The sequence below is a fragment of the Grus americana genome, chromosome 2 (assembly GCF_028858705.1).
Source record: "Grus americana isolate bGruAme1 chromosome 2, bGruAme1.mat, whole genome shotgun sequence".
Taxonomy (NCBI): Eukaryota; Metazoa; Chordata; class Aves; order Gruiformes; family Gruidae; genus Grus; species Grus americana.
The window spans coordinates 51,036,425-51,057,963 of NC_072853.1; the positions used below are offsets into that span (position 1 = coordinate 51,036,425).

General features: G+C 41.0%; 1 protein-coding gene across 12 annotated transcripts in view; it reads left to right on the forward strand.

Annotated features, from left to right (window-relative positions):
- ZNF521 (zinc finger protein 521) overlaps positions 1 to 9,966 on the forward strand; it is a 234,830-nt gene extending 224,864 nt beyond the window's left edge. For all 12 annotated transcript variants that reach the window (XM_054815762.1, XM_054815763.1, XM_054815764.1 and 9 more), the window contains one exon: positions 9,139 to 9,966. In XM_054815762.1, coding sequence (XP_054671737.1) covers positions 9,139 to 9,168 — 30 coding nt within the window. In that variant the 3' untranslated portion in view covers positions 9,169 to 9,966. The remainder of the gene's footprint in view (positions 1 to 9,138) is intronic.
- The last annotated feature ends 11,573 nt before the right edge of the window (positions 9,967 to 21,539 follow it).

Sequence of the window (21,539 nt, forward strand, 5' to 3'; positions counted from 1 at the left end):
GAGAGAAACAGGAGGAGTGAGAAACATGTAATGTTTCCAACAGGACATTTCTGTGCAATTATCAATTTAAGCTTCCATTATTTGTCACTAATTACTGCACCGAGCTGTTAAATATTTAGTAGTAGTTTGTTTAATTGGGTTTGACCTATAAAGGAATTTGTATATAGCGTAGCTCCAGTTCCAGGAGCCAGTTCCTCGCTCCCAGCTAGGCAAATTTGTATTCACGTAAGATGAACACATATTGTCAGGCAAGAGGTTTTGTTTTTGTTGTTTGGGTTTTTTACCTCTCTCTCTCTCCCCCACAGATTTATTTGTCTTTAAGGTATCTAAAATTAGAGCACGAAGTAGGAGTGCTGCTCATGGATGTAAAGTGGGAGGGAGGTCAAACTTAAACTTGTTTACAGATGTTGTAGTTTAGAAGGCACCAGCATGATAAATTAAACATAACAAAGAAAAAAAAAATTAAAGCAGAGCAACAACTAGCCCATGAACACCTGTGTCTGTAAAACACTGACTTAATCCCTGAATATCTTATTAGGCAGTATTGCCTATCAAAGCTTGGTGCCCCTTGTTACTCTGTTGTACAATAGCTGCAGATAAACCTGCATTTGTTCAGCTTTGGGTTCTGCTTGCTCTTTGCCTGGCTGTGTCTGACACAGTGAAGAGACTTCTGGCTGGGGCCTCTGCAGAGGGTGTGCAAGAATCAATCAGTACGTGGGCAATATTCACTTTGGTTTTAACTCTACAGGCCTGGCTCTGTTCTTACTTGTCCCTGTCTTGAAAATCCCTTGATTTCAGAGGAGTTTCTCTTAATTTATACCAGGGTAATCATAATCATATTCTAAAGTAATAAGACTTTTGATATATTTCTCAGAAGTGCCTCTTTTTGCCTTTTTTATTTAAGCTTTTATGCCCACTTAGTGAACAATTTTCTTATTGGGGAAGGATACTCGTGTATTAATTTCAAACATTTGCAGTATCACAAAAGCCTTGTTTTTCTACAAACAAGACTTAGGTTTGGATCCTGATTAGCAGTACAGCTCCTTTGCAGCATAATAGAACAAGAAGGTTTCCCAGTTTCAATGAATTGCTGTGAGCGTGTCCTAACGATTGCCCTCCTTCCACATCACTGTCATCTTATCATTTATGGGGCTAACACCTGCACCTTGCGTGTGCATCCAGACGCACCTTGCCTGGAATGGAAGAGGTTGTTTTAAGTTCCATTGCATTTCAATAATCATCAAACAGGCCAAGGGTGGCTTGTGGAAGGCTATTACCTGGCACCATAGGTTAAAACAGCCTTGGAGATACTCTGATTTATGTCAGAGGCTTAACCAGGAGCCCCTGCCAACACTCATGATGAGGAAGGTGCAAGGATGCTGAACAGACACCTGTGTTTGTGTCTGTTCTCTTCTGGTGACAATGATGAAGGTCTTATTTGCTGTACCTAATAATATATGCCATTCTTTTCCATACAGCACATCTGTGATATATGTACTCACATATGAAAATGAATCCAAAAAGGAATCATTGACATTTTACTGACTCTAAATTGCTGAAGAAAAAATAGGGGGGGGGGGGGCGGTTTTGGTTTTTATTTTTAATTTTCAGTTTGCATCCCTGAGAACATGCTATCCAGTCAAAGATCTTTTTATGGTTTGGTTTTCTCTGGCCCAGCTGGAAATACTTGAGTAGAAGAACCAGAATACTGAGAGTTTTACATAAATAAAATTAAAAGTACGATCTGATTAGCAGTCATGCAATTTCAGAGACATTAATATAATATCAAATCACATAGCTTAGGTGAACTAATTTATATGAATAACTGTAATTCAGTGTAGACTTTCCTAAATTATCGTTGTCAACAGTGGTCAGTCATGACCTAAGATGACCATTTAATTGGCCATCATGTCTGAGAACAGACCTGGTTCTCAAAGGCTGGTAAACATCAACTCACCACACATAAGTGGTATTTATGGGAATGCAGATTCTCTTGGGATTTGGCCTCTTCTTTGTTGTGGAAATAGCTCTGGTTTAGTTCAGATCAAATGCTTATTTCCTTGGGAATCTCAAGTTTCAAAGATTGTATTTTGTTAGGTCTGTGCTGGTGATCAAACTTGGCCTGGGTGAAACTCCATACCTACTTTAGTGCATTTAAAAAGTCACTGCAGTACTGAAGATGCTGGTAGCAGGGACACCTTGCCTGGATTTTTTTCTGTTTGCTCCAGAACTCCAAAGTTTCCATTTGTCTTCCTACTTTTCACCTATGAAAAACTATCAGACATCATCTCCTTTCCCGCTCTCTCATTCACTAAGGATAATTATGACCACTGAAATCTGAGTATATATTCATTTTTGTGTCAGAAGCATTGTGATTCACGGGATGAAACACATCAGAAACATTTGTTAGTTCCATGATTTCAGATATAACAGTTAATTTCTGGTAGCTTGTATTCTATGAAAGGAAGGGAGGGACCTGGGAGGGAAAATAATCTATGGTCACATCATCTTTTGATGACCTTCAACCGAAGTTGCTGTTTGTATTGTATGTGAAAAATATGGAAATGTTTACCATCTGAGTGTTCATAGATACTCTGTCAGTACAGTTAAGGATTATAGCGTAGAATGGACCTGGATATGTCCCTAACCTTCAGTTAAATCATTTGGTGGTGGTGGACTGTGGAAGTGGTTACACAAATCCCACCTACATTACATTTTTACCTGTATAGCAACTGAGCCTGAGAAGTCCATGCAACAGAATCTTCTCAATTGCTTGCAGCAGCAGTGGAGCTGGGCCCTTAATGTTTTGGGGCATTGAAAGTAAGTTTACTGCTTTCAGATGCTTTGAAATGTCCCAGATATTCTACTGAAACCAGCTCCTGACTATGCGGATTTGGTTTCATGTGTGATTTGGGGCTGGCTGAGCCTCCTCCTCTCCAGGGATGAACATCAGGAAAAAAAAATCCTAACCCTGAGGTCTGTAAAGCTGTGAAATAGTCTCCCAAGAGGAGCATTGGAAGCTCTAATTAAAATTGGACTGGGCAAAATACTTGAAATTACACTATAGGCAATAATCCAACGCTGGCAAGATGGGTGGAGAAAACGCCCTAATGGGTCTTTTCTGTCTTTAAATTCTATGAATTCTTGTTCTTCTCTTTTATTATGCTATTTCACCTTTTTCTTTAATGGTGACACAGTGTCATCTAGAAAGTATTATAAGATGTTATTGTGAGCTGAGTAAGATGATGTGAAATGTCAGAAGAAAATGCAACAGTTTCTCTACAAGTTCACAGTGATTGTATGGAGACAAAAAAAAGAGAAACTGCCTGTAAAGGAGGGGCATCAGTGCAGTGTTTCTCATCTGTAAGACAGTGGCAAATGACTGTGATATACGTGTTTATCATTTTGACATTACATTTCATATTCTCTGCTTATGAAGAATAACCACATTCCACCAAACCTAACACAGGTGTGGAAAAGTCATTTACTGTAACTGTGTACATCACTCAGATTGCTGGAGACATCTTCTATCCAAATGTTTCAAATATCCCCAAAGACCTGGGACTAAATAATATCTTTTTACATCTTAATTTATAGTATGCATTTAATCTTAGTATCTCACAAATCTAAGTATCTCATCAATTTAGTCTTGGGTATAATCATATTACAGTTTACCAGGAAAGAACCCTGCCACAGTATAATGGGGCTTTGACAAGAAACTCTGTGCTGCAGTACTGACGCAGCACAAGTTAGAAGAAAGGGTATAAAAATCAACATTTACTGAGATTTTTCTTATAGTTATGTCTGAATAAGTTTCATTTATTTGTTTTTCGTGTTATGGCTTAATACCTCTTCCCTCCTCCCCCCCCGCCCCCCTGCTCCTTTCCACATGATGTAGTATCTCAGCAGTTCCCAATGCAGAGCTTTCTCTGTGAGAGGTCTTACATCGTGACAACCAGTTAAGTAACGAAGCATCAGACTGAAGTTCTGGAAACCATGTTGACACTGTGAAACGGCATTTTTGGTTCATCATTACCACCGCACTTAAGGTTTTGCTAGTCTTGCCTTTTCCACCAGCCTTTTCTTTCTTCCCCTTCGTTTCTGGAAAATCCAACATCCTCTTGTTAGCTGCAGACAGGTTGAAAAGTATGGTACAGGGTAAGAAGTTGGAATAAAAAGAAGGGAAGAGAAGCAGAAAATCTTGATTAGAAAGTATAATTTAATAGAACATGTATTGAACCAAATGTATTGATTAATGTGGAAGATATAGTACTTATATTGATTCAAACTAGAGATTTAGTACTAAAAGCTGTAAGCCAAAAAGCTGTTGCAGATTGCTACAAAAGTCAGTTTAATGCTGTCCTTGAGAATGCCTTCACAAAGAAATTCTTCTAATGTTTGAGGAGTAGGTAGAATGCGGTATATGTCAGTTTGATCCCGGAGGGTTTTATTTTGTACTCTAATAGCTGTTACGAGCCTACATTATATCCAAGGAGTAATTTTCCTTAGGGGTGCCCAGCTCGCTTTGTGTCAATATTCTAGCATTTTAAGTCACGTACAGTATATGCTTCTGGGAACAGTGCAGGAGCCAGCCAGACTCATAATGGTCTGCATTCATTAATAAAGGCAGAAGCTTCTGTCCCTCCATTGCCCACTACAGGGATGCCTCCCTGGTCTTCAGGGACCCGTACAGACACATTTAAAGAAAGCTTTATTTTGAGTGGGCAGGAGATGAAATGCAGGACTTGCAGGCATTTCCTAAGTCAGCTATATGCCCGAGCACAGGGGTGACCTTAATGGGTCAGAGAAGAATGCAGGTCAAAAGACTTATTATCCAGCCTGTTGGAAACCAATTGCTTTTGTTAAAAAAAAAAAAAAAGTAGTGCTTAAAGGTTGATAGTAATGTAGAGTTCTGTTTTACAACCTGGAACTGTATTGCAGCGCGGTGGGGTGCATTTTTTTTTGAATGCAAAAAAATGCAAGATGATCCATAATGTACACAGATAAAGGATTCCAGATAAGTGATAACATGTAGGGTACCATAATTACTTAATCAGTGATGATTGATTACTTATGTTTGTGTTCTTGAACTAAGGAAAAAATAACATGCTGCTCTGTACTGTTACCATCTGTTGAAATAATGTGTCTACATTTCATCTTTGTATTTCTTCACGTGTACCCTGTTTGCACTGTTTGTCAGGTACAACCATATCTTGTTTCATCTAGTCATAAAAAAAAAGAAGTCCCATTTAAACTGAATGCAACCACAGTTCACATTAAAGATTCTAATGGGCTAGTGAGTCTGTGGCTATCTGTGGATTTTTTTTCTTCATTAATTTTGATTCTGTGGGCAGGAACTTTTTGCTAGCTAATACTTCTCATGTTCTATCTGAAACACAAAGACATACAGCAAACAACAAAAAGTCTTATTGCCTCTTTTGTCTCAAGCATTTCTGCAAAGAAACCTTTTTCTATTTTTTTTTTTGCAGAGGAGATTCTTCCACCCAGTATTACCGTGAAACCTGTGCATGTTTTTAACTCCTTAGCACTAACAACAGGGATATCTCAAAGCATTTTCATCTAAAAAAGTGGTGGCATATAATTTTATAGCAGTTCACATAACAGTTGGGATTCTGGGGTCTGCTAACAAAATAATTATCTCTAGGAACACAGCAAATACAGCTTAAGGGTTTATTTTGCTTTGTGAAATATGTTGAATTCAGGTTTTCCCAGGTAATACAGCTGCTTTCCAAATAATACCAAGACAGAGGAATTGGGGATGTAGGACAGTTTCCTGGCTTGGTTTGTGTCTAATGCAGTGGTAACTGCAGTGACACCCAGACCTGCCTCCCTGTTCCTCCATTTTGTGCATGCAAAGCTTGCGTTTGTGTTTGCAAACTAGTTTCTCCTCATGAAATCACAGCTCTTGGAAATGTTAGCATAGCTATTGCCGAAGTCCAGGAAAGATTATGTTAAGAAAAAATATTTTTCCCTTTCCATGGGTAAGTAGGAAATTGAAATTTTTGCTTCGTAGGGAGACTACCTCGTAATTAAACAGATGGGTTTATGTGCAATCAAATTTGGGGGAGGCAAAGAAGGAGAGCATATGATAACTCCTGTACTTAGTTAAACGACTTCTCTTTGGCAAGTGAATGCACTAATTGCTCCGAACTCAGACAAACTAGTTTGAAGTTTCTGGAGGAGGCGTGTTTCAGGCTTGTGTAGCGTGTCTAGTGAAGGGCAGCGTGCTCTCCGAGCCACACAGGGGGTCTCGACTGTAATATTGTGCTCTCCCTGGGTGTACCGCACTCCCGTGTCCCTGCCGTGTCCCTGCCGTGTCCCTGCCGTGTCCCTGCCGGCGGGAGCTCCAAATTCTGCCTTCCCCGCCTGCCCGAACTCCCACTGCCGGGGAGGCAGGGAGCTCGCCGCACACAAGGCAAAGAGACTATCAGAGTCGAGATCTGCTGTGTGGATAATGGAGGAGAATTTTTGCCCTAAATTTTTAAACACAACACCCCTCATAAAAACAACAACAGTTCATAACTGGGATTAATGTTTGCAATTTTCAGTCACTTAGACATGGGGTCTCCAATAGATGGCTTTTGGTGAGTGGAATATGGCTCTCTGTGGGATTACAGAATTTTCCTCCTTTTCTTATCTCTCTCCTCCCATCCTTCGCCCGCTTGTCTTCTCAACGTAACGCTTCTGAAGTGCTTCCACTTTGTATTTTTTTTTGCCGCTTAGTCAAATAGGTATTTCTCCCTACTCCGTCACATTTTGGGAGCCTTAATTACTTTGGAAACCGTGTTTTATTCTGACCGTTTACAATAAGTATAGATGCCTTTTTAAGGCCTAAACTGCTCAAAGCATTCATTTTCTAACATTTGTATCCTGCCCTGTCTTGTTTTTCTCCTGCAACACTTGTTTTCTTCTATTATCTCTTCATTATCTCTAGAGAATCTCATTTTGCACCAGGGCATGGGAGTCAGGGACACTGAGAGCCAGGGCAAGACAGTCCTTATGCCCTGTTTTATTTTGTCTCCTTCATAGTTGGGCCTTTTTATTTTTTAATCAAAAATGTCATTGCAGCCAGAGTTACGGCTACACTTCTAAAACACCTTTTGACTGCTTCGTATGTAACTGTTCATCCAGCCCCAAACTGATTACGCATTTTTCACTTAGTGAAAAGAAATAAAAAATGGGCACAACTGACATGCTTGTTCTCAGTAGATGAGAAACAAAACAGTAGATTAGAAACAAAAGATGCTCCCCCCCTCCCAATATCTTTCTGCAGTGTAACAACTGGTATATGACTTCACCTACTCAGAACCAGAGAAGGAAAAAAACCAGAATTCAGGCTGCCACCCCATATTTAACCTGTCCTGTTGTTTCTAGGTACTGCAGGGTCTCCAATAAGCCTGTGATGGTATGCTGTAAGTGCTGCAATAAATGGACACAACAGGATGACAAAAGGGCTGACTGTCAGGCTTAACTCTTAATTTCCTTGCTTTTGTGGTTTAAAGTCAGAGCCCATTACCTATGACCAGCCCAGGTTTTAGTCTGCAGCTAGTTACTGCTTTACAGCATTTTGAAATGATTTTATGGGAAGGATAAGAAGCTAGATGAAATCAAGCGGTAGAGTGTATTTTTTTAACACTCTCTGGCCTTGGACAGTCTGGAATTCCTGCCATCAGCATTAAATCATTTTGTATTCACATCTGGAAATTGCATCTTTAAGTGTCACTGGGTCATTTTCCTTTAATCTAGAGAATGGCACTACATTAAAAATTCCTCAGTCTTACTGTAAGATCCTTTCCTTGCCAAATGTCCCATGAACTATTGTTTGTGTGCGTGCACAGTTTAGGGAGAGAGAAGGAGGAAGGGAGGGAGAACTATCAGGCTGGTCTGCAGGCACGCTGTATTTCACATTTGTTTCACCAAGGCTGTTTTCCCGTGCCGTTTTATGGGTGGCTCTGGAGGGTATGGTTCAGTAGATGTTCACTTCATTGAAAATGATGACTGTCTTTTGGGAACGGGTTCATCTTGAAGTGCGTTACTCCAAAGGGGTTTTAAGACAGATTAACTTAATAAAGCAGAGTGAAGGGACTGGACGTGCTGGGAGCAAATTACGGGACGTGACACCCCTGCCCTCTGGGTAACTAACTGGCCCAAATCTGGCCCAGATTACTAGGGGGAAAATTCACCACTAATCAGTGGCTGCCCTGTTGTCTGACAAGTAGCATTCATAGACCTTTTCCAGTTATCTGTGGATCCAGTGTACATTGTAGAAGACTTAATACATATTAGATTGGATCCTTGCTCTTAGCTTGATGCTTATGAAGAATCTGAGCCACTGCAGGCATTGAAATAGCATCTCTCATCCCTGAAAGTGTTCGACTCAATTAGGGCAGAGGTAGGAAAGGGGGTGAAGGTTGTGTTTGCTGCTGAATTTGGCGATTACTCGTACAGGAAAGGAGAACTTCAGGCTCAAAAGTCTGTGCTGTGTCACCTCACATAAGGCACTGCATTCACTTGAGGAAAAATACCTGTGGGTTTGGCTGTGGCTGCCCCTCCTGTTTTCTCATCAGTCTTTGAGCTCTCTGCTAGGCACAGAATGACTCTTCCCAAAATGTACTGTGTATACTCTTTAGAGGGAAGTAGGTTTTAATGCAGTAAAACAGTTGAAGTGGTGCCACAGTCTAGGAAGCTCAGTCCAATTAGCATAATTTTGGTTTGTAGGCAGCAAGGTCTTCTATGACAAATAAATGCACTTCTCATTTGCATTATGCATTAACCATGAGCCAGCCCTATGTAAGCGGACACCAGAACCGCTGACCTGGTGTGCAGTTTCGCTGGGGCAGGTCAGCCCAAACCTACCTGGAGAGAGTGCATTGCCCTTCTTGTGGGACATGGGAAGAATACCAGCGTGAAACAGCTGCGAAAGCTCCTCTCTTTGATAACGACGCTGCTTCTGGCTGCTTTAAAACAAGGAGGGGTCGAACATATTCTCTTTCCAGTCCATCATTTTGCGAGACCCCGTATGCTAAAATATATGTTGGGAGAATTGTTCTTGCATCTTTCTTTCGCCCAGAAATGCCTGTCCTGTGACTAAAGCTGTTCCTTTCCTTTTTGTTGCAGAATCATACGATGACCCAGCACAGCAGTTAGTGCAAGGCCCGTCTCTTCCAGAGAATTCTTTGTGGCACAAAAAGGGAACACGTTTTACTCTTTGCACGAAACTTTCATTGTTAATGTATATTATTCAGAAACATTGTATTGTACCATAAAACTTGTATTATCGAAACTGTTGGATGTTCATGTGTTTGAACTTTTGAGCACCGGATAGACTTCCTGTATATAAAGTGTTGCACATGTATTATGTTGTCTGATACTAAAATGGTCTTATAAAGACAAGTGGACTTGGGCCCTATTCAAGAAAGATACAAATAATAATAATACTGTGTGAGCAGAAAAAATAGCTTAAGAAAAAGTGTCATTTTGAAGGAGGAGGGAGAAGGTAATAGCTATGTTCCACTACAGCTCTGTTTGGCCTTCCTTTCGTTTAAACTTCAGTCTAGAAATCTCTCTTTTGGTATACAAACGAATGAATCCAAGACTATTTTTTATTGCTGAAGATTCTTGCAAAAAATATGAAGAGACTCTTTCTCACAGAGCAGGAACCCACAGTTGAATAAGGCCCATATATATATTTGTAAGCCTTGCGATATGACAGATAGCATTACCATATATGCAATAGTTGTTATGTAGATTGTCAAAGAAATTTTTTTTCTGGATACCATTTGAAGCTTTGAGTGTTCAAGACTTTCCTTAATGATTTCACACGGCCAAATTCTTGACTCAGTTGAACTAACCTGTATGTTACTGTTATTAATGTTTACTCTGCGGTCTGAACCTGGAGATTACTGGAATTGTTTTCCAAAAGGAAATAAATTCAGTTTACCATTATGTGTGAGCGTGCTTGTGTCTTGTGTTTTTCCTTTGAAAGTAGTGTTATTGTTACTGCTCCTGTAGTACGTAGCGGACCACCAAGATCTGGAATCTCATTCTGTCAGGACCTGCTCAGTGGGAGAAGGTCACGTTTCTCAGAGCTGGGCGTTTAACTAAATGGAATTGTAGAAACGGATCTGCTGGCCCACTGCAAAGCGACGTGTGCTTGAGGGTAATATTCCCTGTTTTCTGGTTTTGTTTGTCAGTTGGTTTTGTTTGGCAGTCTCAACAATTTCATACCTGTACACTTGACATGTTGGTTGCCAGAGGAGTCACCGCACATCTGTGTGTAATTATTGGTGTATTTCAATGTGATATTATTTAGTGAGCTGGGTCTAGTGCTGACAACCGGGAGCCACCACAGCTCTGCCAGTAGCACTGTTAACCTCACATCCCTCCCTCTCTCTTCTGACGCGGGTGGCAGGGTCGGAGGTGGTGCACACTACAGGACGATGCTCACTAGCACCGTGGCCCCAGGGGAGCTGTCACAAGACCTCACAGCTTTTGGCTCCTGCCTGCCTGCAGCTTTGAGAAGAAGAAAGAAGGGGCTAAAAACTCTCCTTGCTTATCAGTATCCCCCACTACTCCAGCTCACCTATGAAAGAGGACCAAAAAAACCCCCATTTTCCAGCTATTTTAGTATCTTGCCCTATTGCTTGAATTGCTGGAGCCATCCCATGGAAACCAGTGTTGCTGAAATACTGCAGTTAAAGAGCTGCACATCACAACAGTCCAAATGGCTGGAGCTGCTTGCCTATTGCTGTCAGGGTAGATATAAAGTGTGATTTCCAGTTTGCTGAATGTCACATTTTGACTCTCCACAGATGGAGGATGGAGAGGAGAGAAGTAAAGTCAGAAAAACTCTGGTTACCAGATATTCCAAGAAAAAACATGTCATGTTTAAAACTCCAGCTTTGAGAATATTGTGCGTATTTTGCCAAATACAAAAAAGAAAATCCTGGCTTTTGTGTGAATATCTCATTTGTGCTGACAAAAGGATAAATAGAGGCACGAGTACACAAGGCTTGTAAAATGCCAGTTCTATTTATAAGTCAGAAACTGTTCCCATTCTTATTCTCATTAATATATTACTCGTCTCAGCCAAATTGAATGTGATGATACGTTCTTTATTTTTGACAGATACCTTAAAGGATGTAAGACATTTCAGCCTTCATGTGTGAAAGTGTGACATATTGGCTAAGACTGAAAATAACATGTTTCTAGTAGAGTTCAAGTATATAAGAAATATTACACCCTACTGTTTTTGTAAATGCCAGAGTGCCACTGAGTTGAGACAGATGGTAGCTGAGAAAGATGCAATCTTATAATCAAAAGCTAAAATATGTCATAAATATGTTAGCAAGCAAAACATAGCATATTACTAGCATCTCATGTCATGACAGCTTGCAAAACAGGCAAAGATGTTGAATTTCTAGATATGTAAAGAAAGGAACAGTAAACAGAGCAACAGCAAATGTGATGAAGACTTTATGCATCGATTGTCCCTTCAGGTCGGTGCAGGGGAATTGAGGGGTCTTACGGCCGCAGGCAGCCCCAGGTGGCTTCTGAGAGCTGGCTGCTAGTATCAAGTGCTGGAATCCTCTTACCTTTTCTAAAGTAACAGGTTTCGCAGTGATACCTAAATAGCTGTTTAAATAGATTATGGAAGACATCCGAACTTCCCAATGAGAACTGAATATTCCTTGGGGAATTACCACAGCGTTCAGAAAAATCAACAGAAGAGGCAGATCATCTTGCCTGTTGGAAGAAGAGACGCGGCTCTCTGTGTGCATGTGTGTATTTCAGCTATGGCATGCCTTTCTCTGTCCTGGGTCAGCAAAAGCTAAGAGAAGCCCTTCCTCATGCCCTTAACCTAATGTGAAAGAATAAATCTGTTCAAAGGTTGTGTGATAGATTGATGGACAAGGTATCCTTTTACCTCTGAGACTGGCTTTATTCCCAAGATTTTAAGTGGACATGAGTTTTACTGTAAGTGATAGTTTAATAAAACGATTAGTCCTTCTGCTTGTCTGCCAGAGCTGTGTTTAGGAAACATCACAGACCTAAAGCAGGTATATATATGGAATTTATATGCAGAAGTGAAGCAATCTACCCAAATAATATCTGAGCACAGGATTTATAAGGAAATGCATTGATTCTTTATCTGAACAAAAGATGATCTGGGAATAAATGTGTATTAGGCCTTTATGAAATTCAGCTACCCCAAACAGGAGTTTCTACCATCAGGTACATTTTCATAGCCGGTTGCCTAAGTTAGACTTTACAATCTATTTTAGGTGGTTCAGTTCACAGGAAGTTTATTAGAATTTAGAATAGTTTGGGTTGGAAGGGACCGTTAAAGGCCATCTAGTCCAACCCCCCCGCAATAAGCAGGGACATCTTCAACTAGATCAGGTTGCTCAGAGCCCCATCCAGCCTGACCTTGAATGTTTCCAGGGATGGGGCATCTACCACCTCTCTGGGCAACATGTTCCAGTGCCTCACCACCCTCATCGTAAAAAATTTCTTCCTTATACATAGTCTGAATCTACTTCAGTTTAAAGCCATTACCTCTTCTATCACTCCATGCCCTTGTAAACAGTCCCTCTCCAGATTTCTTGTAGGCCCCTTTAGGTACTGAAAGGCTGCTATAAGGTCTCCCTGGAGCCTTCTCTTCTCCAGGCTGAACAAGCCCAACTCTCTCAGCCTGTCCTCATAGGAGAGGTGCTCCAGCCCGCTGGTCATCTTCATGGCCCTCCTCTGGGCTCGCTCCAACAGCTCCATGTCTTTCTTATGTTGGAGGCCACAGTGCTGGACGCAGTACTCCAGGTGGGGTCTCCCAAGAGCAAAGTAGAGGGGGAGGATCACCTCCCTCGACCTGCTGGTCATGGTTCTTTGATGCAGCCGGGGATACCGTTGGCTTTCTGGGCTGCAAGTGCACATTACCAGCTTCTTAGAACACCTTTGGTTCACTGCTAGTCCAGTGCTCTCATTGCTTTCCCTGATTTAGGAGTCACTCTGCAAACTCCAAAAAGAGTAGTTCAAAGTCTCTGCCTAGGACTGGTTGACAGTTATCACTTCCTTCTCGATACCGAATGGAAAGCTGACCTCTCCATGTCTCAGTGACTGGGCTTTTATTAGTAATTCTGGCATGACCACTCACTTTGTTTCATTACCACTGTCCTCAACAACAGTAAAAGAGAGACGTCCCTTCCTTACCAACATATGGCACCTTCTATTTATAACAAGATTAACAATTCATTCACACCTTGATTGAATCCCGCTTTATTGAGATGTCACAACAGATTCTCACAGCCTGCAAAGGGAAAGACTTACAAATGTTAATATTGTGACAACCAGGACACATAAAAGTAAATGAATTATAATTGGTGACAATTAAAAATAGCTCAGTGTGAAAACAGAATATTGTGTTGCTGTTGCAGCCCTGTCTAGGATGAGGCAATGCGAAGGACTCCGTAGAATAAGACCATCCATGAATTCAGAAGTGTTACCTTGATTCCTCTGTAATGCGTTCAGTCATACACTGATGCTTAATTAACGTTTACACGCCCTTTACATCTTCGTGGGCAATGTGCCATTCTCTTTAAAGTATTTGCTTGGCTGCTTTAGCAGCACAAAAATAAACAAGTTTAGGCCTATTTTACCAATTCCATTTAATACATCCGTTTTCCCTCCCCATGTTGCTTCCCTTATTTGCATGCAGAAGATTTCCTTAATTATTATTATTATTGTTGTTGCTGTTGGTATTAGTAGTAGTGAACTGTGAATGCTATAGCAGTGCACTCCCCCAGGAGCTGGGCGGTCCCTGGCCACCAACTCTTGAGTGCAGATCTTCTTCTGTGTGTGGCACACAAAAGCCTGACAAGGTCTCACTCATGTTTCAAAGCTCGCTCTCTTTTCAGAGCTATTTGTTATTGTCTCCACCATCACAAGTTTAAAAAAGGAAAGTTAATTAAATATGGAACAAGACTGAGCAACATCTTTTAAACCATCATGTCATTAGAATTAGATCCCTCTGAGAGCTGCTTAAAAGGGTTTTGAGAACAATGACTGTTCAATCAGATATTTATGGGCATAGTTATGTAAACACACTCTTTATTGTCTATGTATATTTAATATAATTATCAGTTTTGTACTCGGACTCTCAGGAGACCCAACAAATCACAGTGTTGCTTTGAAAATGTCAGCAGAAAAGACAATTATGTTGCGAGCAAATATTCATAAATTATATTTAAAAGTCCTGTGAAAATGTGCCCTGAGTTGCAGAACTGCTTTTACACTAGCAGCTTCATCACTCCCTTTCTTTGATTTAAACTCTTCTTGTTAGTAACAAGGAAGTTGCTTGAAACAAACCTGTAATACTTAAGAGCCTTCTGTTCCCGACTATGGGACAATGTATGTTGTAGACAAATTTAAAGGGCTTGTTCATTTTATTATTAATAAGCTGGGATCTTTTTAGAGATTTCTGAATAAGGTTTATTAAAATCAGAGCTAAAAACTGTTTGCACACGAGCGCTTAGGTCAGTTACTTTACCTTTCTTCTTTTCTGAGATGATTCCTGACAACTTGCCATGTTTTTTACTTCTTTTGCTCATTATGTATTAGGAAAAAAAGAGTGGAGAACTGGGACAGTGTTCAGTAAATTAAATGTGCCACACTTATGCTAAACCAATACGTGTGCTGGAGTTTGATAAACACCTAGTAAGTGCCTGCAAATCATCTCTACTGCAAGATATACAATCAGCATATCAACATCTTAATTAGCAGCTAATGACATTTGAATGGGAAGGTTAACGTTAAGCACACAAATGCAGTTTAGTAAAGGGTAAAATTAAATACATTGAGGTATTTCAACCTTTATTTTTAAGTATAAAACAGCTGGCTTTTGTAGCAAGCAATCATCTATACGAGTAATATCCCAATCCTTAGTTATGTTTTGAAATAAAATCTCCAAGACTAAAATGTCTTTTCTGGTGCATGTGGTCCTAGAGATCAATGGGAACATTCTGCATGTTGGACAAAGAGAAGACAGTATTCTGCTTTTCTGCAGGAAAATGCATTTCATCTATGCCATTATTTTTCTTTTGAGCACACAACTAGATTTTAAGCAGGTGCAAGATGGTTCAGGCTGGTTCGTGATGCTTCTCTCATTCATTATTTTCTAGACATATGTTTTCAACAGCAAACTTCTGTGGGATGGTGCAAAGCAAAGTGCATTCATGGCTGTTTCTGCTGTAGATGTCATACTTGCATGAGTAGTGATCTTACTAGATGTCCAAAGCAGAACGGACCAGAATCACTGAGAAGAATCTGCTACAGAAATGGTGCCGTTGACTTTGCCAGCGGCATGCGTTCCTACTCAGCATTGTACCAAACCACTACCTTTGCATGGACCACAGGGAGCAATGTAGAGTGCTTGCTTTACTGTTTAAAATGTAAAGCAGATCCAAGATGCTCACAATTAAAAATCTTACGTCCATCCGGCTACTGTCTTGGCTGCATCTGTCAAGTGAGTTCTGGACTAGCAGATGTCTCTAACCGAATGATCTCTTTCTTTTGGGGTTGTTTGTTTAATTTTTCTGTCTCTTCTAGGTGCTTGATCTCACGCAAAATTCATCCTCATTTGTGGGACAAATGATATGCTTGTTTAGAAAAGTGGCTAAAAGTTCAGTAACAAAATTATGCCGCTTTGTTGGCCCAGCCACTTCAGCAAGATCAAATCATGTAGCCACATGGTATAGCAACACCTCCACAAGGTGAATTATGTCCTTCTGCTCACATGACAGACAGAGGGTAACTGGAAACAAAACTATCTTTGCAGCAAATGAGACAGAGATCGACAGCATCTGGAAACCAAAAGACACGCTAAGATATTTTTAATTCAGGGAAATACCCACCTTTCAGAGTCATTCATACTTTTTTGCACAAAACAGCAGTTTCCTTTTTTCTTGACTGCCATCTTTTCTTTCCTCTCATTACTCCTCATGCTTTAATTGTTTAATGATTGACACAGGGCCGTTTTGATTTTCTTAATTATATTTGTGAACCTGCATTTGATTTGGCAGCTAGGTAATCATTCCTGATGAATTTAAGATTCATGTTGATTCATTCATCCTTTGACATATTTTATTTCTAAACACATTTGTTCTTTTGGCTAAATTCAATATAATTAATTTTATGGCATAAAATGAGAGATCCTGGTTTTGATTAGATGATACCTTCTGATGGGTTATTTGTAAATCTTTCAACCTTATTCACGGCTTTTCCTAATCAATATCTGACTTTTCTGACTTCTACTTTCCTCCTCATAATATCTGCCCAAAAAGCCATCTCTAGAGTCTTTCAGGCATTTTCTACTCACTGTGGAGTTTGTCTCCTTCAGAAACTCTTACTTCTCTTACAACATATGGAGGATCAGATGGGGTTTTTAGAGCTCCTTTCAACAGTGCCTTGCTATTACTGTATGTGTTACTTCGGTATTCACAGGCTGTGGCATCAGAAGGACAACTTGCCCATTTTCAGATTTGACAGCTTATGTTTTTAATGTTATTTGAGGGGGGAAGTCTGAACTGGCTTCTGACTTATCAGCTAAAGCCAGTTTTTTACCATATTTACAGATCGTCTGACTTTTAAACCCTAAGAGTCTCTCCTCTCTCAATGATAACATGTTTTCAGAATCTTTCAACACTTGCTTAATTGCTAAAATTTGCAAACAAAAGAAACACCGATGCCTAGCTGTCTGCCAGTAGTTCCCTTGGTTGGGCTTTTTCAATCTGTTGTCTTCTAGTGTTTCCCTCCTCAGATTTTCAAGAGGAATGGATGAGAAGATTAAAGGGTTGTCCAGAGGTTACATTCAACTGTTTGTTCATTAGATTCCTGGCTTACTTGGTTGTTCAAAGGAGTGCCTGAACACATGAATAATGTTGTTATATTTCCCATATTTATTTAATACACACAGTTTCTCTGGGCTGACTCCTGTCAGGCTTAGAAAGGCAGGAGCCAATCTGAAAACCTTCAAGCCTTTTCTGAGGGAGCAACTGCTAATTGTCATCCTTTCCTGTATTTCCTTTTCTTGTTCGCTTGCCTTGAATGTAGGGATGGAGCGGAGCTTCGGAAGCCTAACAAAGATCAAGTAGTCTGCTCAGCATACAGCACCACAAATCTTTGCTTACTTCACTTGTTTACTCTAACCAAGGTTTCATTTCCTTTTAGATGCTATGTGATGCTTATGTAGTATTTGATGTTACTAAGCAAGAGGTTTTGTTACAGATCAAAAATACTTGTGCTAGTCTATCTGTGGCAACACATGCTCGAATAGAATTTCATTTTTCTCAGTATGAAATACCCAGGGTCTTGTGATTGGGACTGTATTTCTACTGTTACATAAGTTGGTCTGAGCTGGCCTAAACTTTTATCCAAGAAATGCATTCTTCCTATGCCCCCTGTGGGCTATGTTACCATTGTTCTCAGTGTAAGCTATGAGTTGGTTGCATGCATTTCTTCTGCAGTATAGGTCATCCCATGCATGAAAAATCACACAATTTTGCATTATTGTTTCTTCTGTTGTCCTAGTCTTGGTGACTCTATGTCTTTCAAGGACATGTCTACAAGCTGAACACTTCTAATGGAGGCACTTTTTTAGGTGAACCACAAGAGATTCTTTTGAGTTCGGAGAAAACCCATGAGATGCAATATGAATACAACGTGGTGACGCCTGGGAAGAGCTCTACTGGGACAGACCAAAGATTCCTCTGAGCCAGTGGCCTGGCAGCAGCACTGGCCACCAGCAGATTACTGGGAAAAAGTTTAAGACTAGGGCAATGGTGTAGCAACTTTTCTTTGACAGTTTTCTGGCCTTGAGTGACTGCCACCCCAGGACTTCCTTAGCCAGAAGCTAACAGCTTTGGGTGGCTTTATTCTTTATTTGTCTGATTAGTTTTTCAGCCTGTATAAACGTCCAACATGCACAAAATGCTGGCACAGGGAGTTTTATTTCTTAACTACACATTGCATAAGGAAATACTTCCTTTTCTTTGTTTTGACCCTCTTTTATTTAATCCTATGACAGAAAATAAACAACCTATTTCTTCCCTGCTCAACTTCTCTCTGTCACTCAAGCCCACTCTACACACCTCTGCCATGGCCTTTTCCTTTCACCTTTGTGGTCTTCCTCAGTGCTGCTCAATAAATCATAGAATCATAGAGTGGTTTGGCTTGGAAGGAACCTTAAAGATCATCTAGTTCCAACCCCCCTGCCATGGGCAAGGACACCCTCCACTAGACCAGGTTGCCCAAAGCCCCGTCCAACCTGGTCTTAAACACTTCCAGGGAGGGGGAATCCACAACCTCTCTGGGCAAGCTGTTCCAGTGCCTCACCACCCTCACAGTGAAGAATTTCTTCCTAATGTCTAATCTAAACCTGCCTTCCTTCAGCTTAAGGCCATTACCCCTTGTCCTATCACTCCACACCCTTGTAAACAGTCCCTCTTCAGATTTCTTGTAGGTCTCCTTCAGGTATTGTAAGTCTGCAATAAGGTCTCCCTGGAGCCTTCTCTTCTCCAGGCTGAACAACCCCAACTGTCTCAGCCTGACTTCATAGGAAAGGTTCTCCAGCCCTCTGATCATTTTCATGGCCCTCCTCTGGACTCGCTCCAACAGGTCCATGTTTTTGTTGGCTGGAGATCCCAGAGCTGGACGCAGTACTCCAGCTGGGGTCTCACAAAAGCAGAATAGAGGGGCAGAATCACCTCCCTCAACCTGCTGGTCACGCTTCTTTTGATGCAGCCCAGGATATGGTTGGCTTTCTGGGCTGCAAGCACACATTGCCTTGTTGAATTTCATGAGGTTCACATGGGCCCAACTCACAAGCCTATCAAGGTCCCTCTGAATGGGAAATGAGAGGTCACTACTGAGCAACACAGACCATTCTTCCTTCCAAAATCCAATGGTCTACCCATGTGACATAGGGGAGCACAGTGCAGCAGATCTTGCTTTGGCTCAGAAGGGGATGGTATGTCCTCAAGGTATGACACAGCACAATCCCATGCAGAGACACTATGTAGGGTCTCCAAAGCAATACAACCAGGCTAGCACTGCCTTTCGCATGGGCTAATTAACTCAGGACTAATTAATAGGATCATACCACACTGACACAGCCATTCAGAGCTTGCTCTCTAGCTGCTTGCTTGGAGATCTCCTCACAGTGTGGCATTCAGTATAGATATGTCCTCGGGACACTGCCTTGCGTGTAGCCCAGAAATTGGGCGAGTGACACTGTAGACTTGATTATCCACTCATTTACAGTACTTATAGCTCTGAGCAACTCTCCTGAAGTTATTGGAGTTACAGTGGTATCTTACCAGTGATGTTACAGGAGAAAAATCAGGTATGAAAAGCATGTATGCGCATGCATACGTGTATACGTGCGTGTGTATACAAATATGTGGATAGCAAAAGAACAGTATTGAAGTAACAAATGCAATAAATCAGAAGATTTCTTTGCAACTACCTGTGCGTAGAATAAAGATCTCTCACTTATGTCCTCACACACGCAAGTTTCCTTAGGACCACAACCTCACTGGGTGTGTAAGGAGGACATCAACCATACAATGAGCAGTAGCTTAATATTTTCCGTTACCCTGGGTGCTCAGCTGGCAGCTCTAGGCACTGTTTGCTGCACCGCAGACAGAATTATTAATCTCCCCCAGACCTGTTTTTGGTGCCGCTACCCACGGGATTGGTGCAGTGCACAGTCAGCGCAAACAAATGACGTCGGCCCCCGCATGCTGGGAGCTGAGGAAGACAGCCAAGGCCAAGGCCACAGGTAGGCATTTTCAACTCCCTTTTGACTTGTGAACCAAAAACTTCTCCCTTGGAGAAACAGACCATGTATAGTGAATTTAAATGCATTGAAAATACTTTTTTCTGTTTCCCTTTTGTCTTCCACTAGAACCCATGCCTTAGCCCAAACAAACCCAGTCTCCCCTGCTTGCTCCTTGCCCACTGTTTATCCTTGAGTCCTACAGTCTTCAACCAGTTTTCATCTTCTGGAGCCCACATCTGTCCTGTATACCAGTTTTCTTTGCCCAGACACTCCCGGTGTCATTTGAAAGCAGTGGCCAAGTGTGCTCTTCTAGCTTTAACCAATATCCCTATTTCCTATCCCCAGCATCCCCTTCAGTATAAACACCCTTCTGGCCCTATTTACGTGCCCAAAGAGCAGACACACACTGAAGTAATGTGCCAAACCGGGGCCAGACATTGGCCCCTTGTAGTAGTTTGGGGTGCTGTGGGTGGACCTTGGGGACAACTGACACCTGAGTGCAGCACAGAGTACCCCCAGGATGCTACTTCCCTGCACTGAGATGTTATATATTTAAACAATTTGAAGTTAATTAAGAGTATCGGCTTGGAACTAAATCAGGAATCTCACACATCTGTGTTCCCTTCCTAGAAAAGAGGCAGTTTAAAGAATGCCTGAAGCTAAACACATTATTTTGTACCTTGCTAAAAAGTTTTTCTTTTTTTTTCTTCTCTTTTAACCTACATTGCTCGATGCCTATGAACATCTTTTTAAAATGCGGGGTGATTTTTTAACTGATAATGAAAATTATTATTTTGTATGCAATTTAACTTCACCCTAACATCAGACTGCATAATTTAAAGTGAGTTTTCTTCATATACATAACATCATAACATTGCAAGACTCAAAGTCTCTAGCGTATTTAAATGCCTGTTGGTGAGGGTTCGCTTTAGATCCAAATCTCCAGCGTCCCAAGCATACTACTTGAGCCTCATGATAGCTAAAACTAGTTTCAATGGAATCTTCTCCAGCAGGCAGGTTAGGTTTTGCTTACCCTGTTTTAAATCAGATACGCTATGATTTTTATGTCTGCTATGAAAATGCCTTTGATCACACCTCTTCGTGCCACTTTCACCTAAGCACTTTCAGATGTTGCCAGCCCCCAATGATTTGTTCAAAGGTCTTAAAGAAAAGGGAAAAATTGCGATATCAGATTTTCAGACATTCAGTTGTCAGCTCTGATTTGCGATTTACACTTGACATCATATTCATTATGGGCCACCTTATTTTTTACTTACAAAACTGACATGTTTTGTCCAAAACAATAAAAAATATGGAGTGTTTTTTTCTTTTCTTAGCTTACAGTGGCACAAGTGATATAGCACAGCACTAATAGTATCTCGCTGAAGGAACAACATGCTAAAAGGTTCAACACAAATGAAAGGAGGTATTTCTCCACCCAAAATGTGGCTATGCCGTGCAACTCCTTACCACAGGATAGAGTGGAAGCTAAAAGGCTACATGGGTTAAAAGAAAAAAATTGTTAGGAAAATTCATGGAACAAAATGATCAAGTATTAAATATGAAAGTACCAGCTCACTGAGGAGGGCTGTGAGCTGCAGAACATCGCAGCTGGCAAAAGCCGTCGGTCGCCGATCAGTACATATGGGACATGGGGCTATACGAACCCTTCATCTAGCCAAACTAC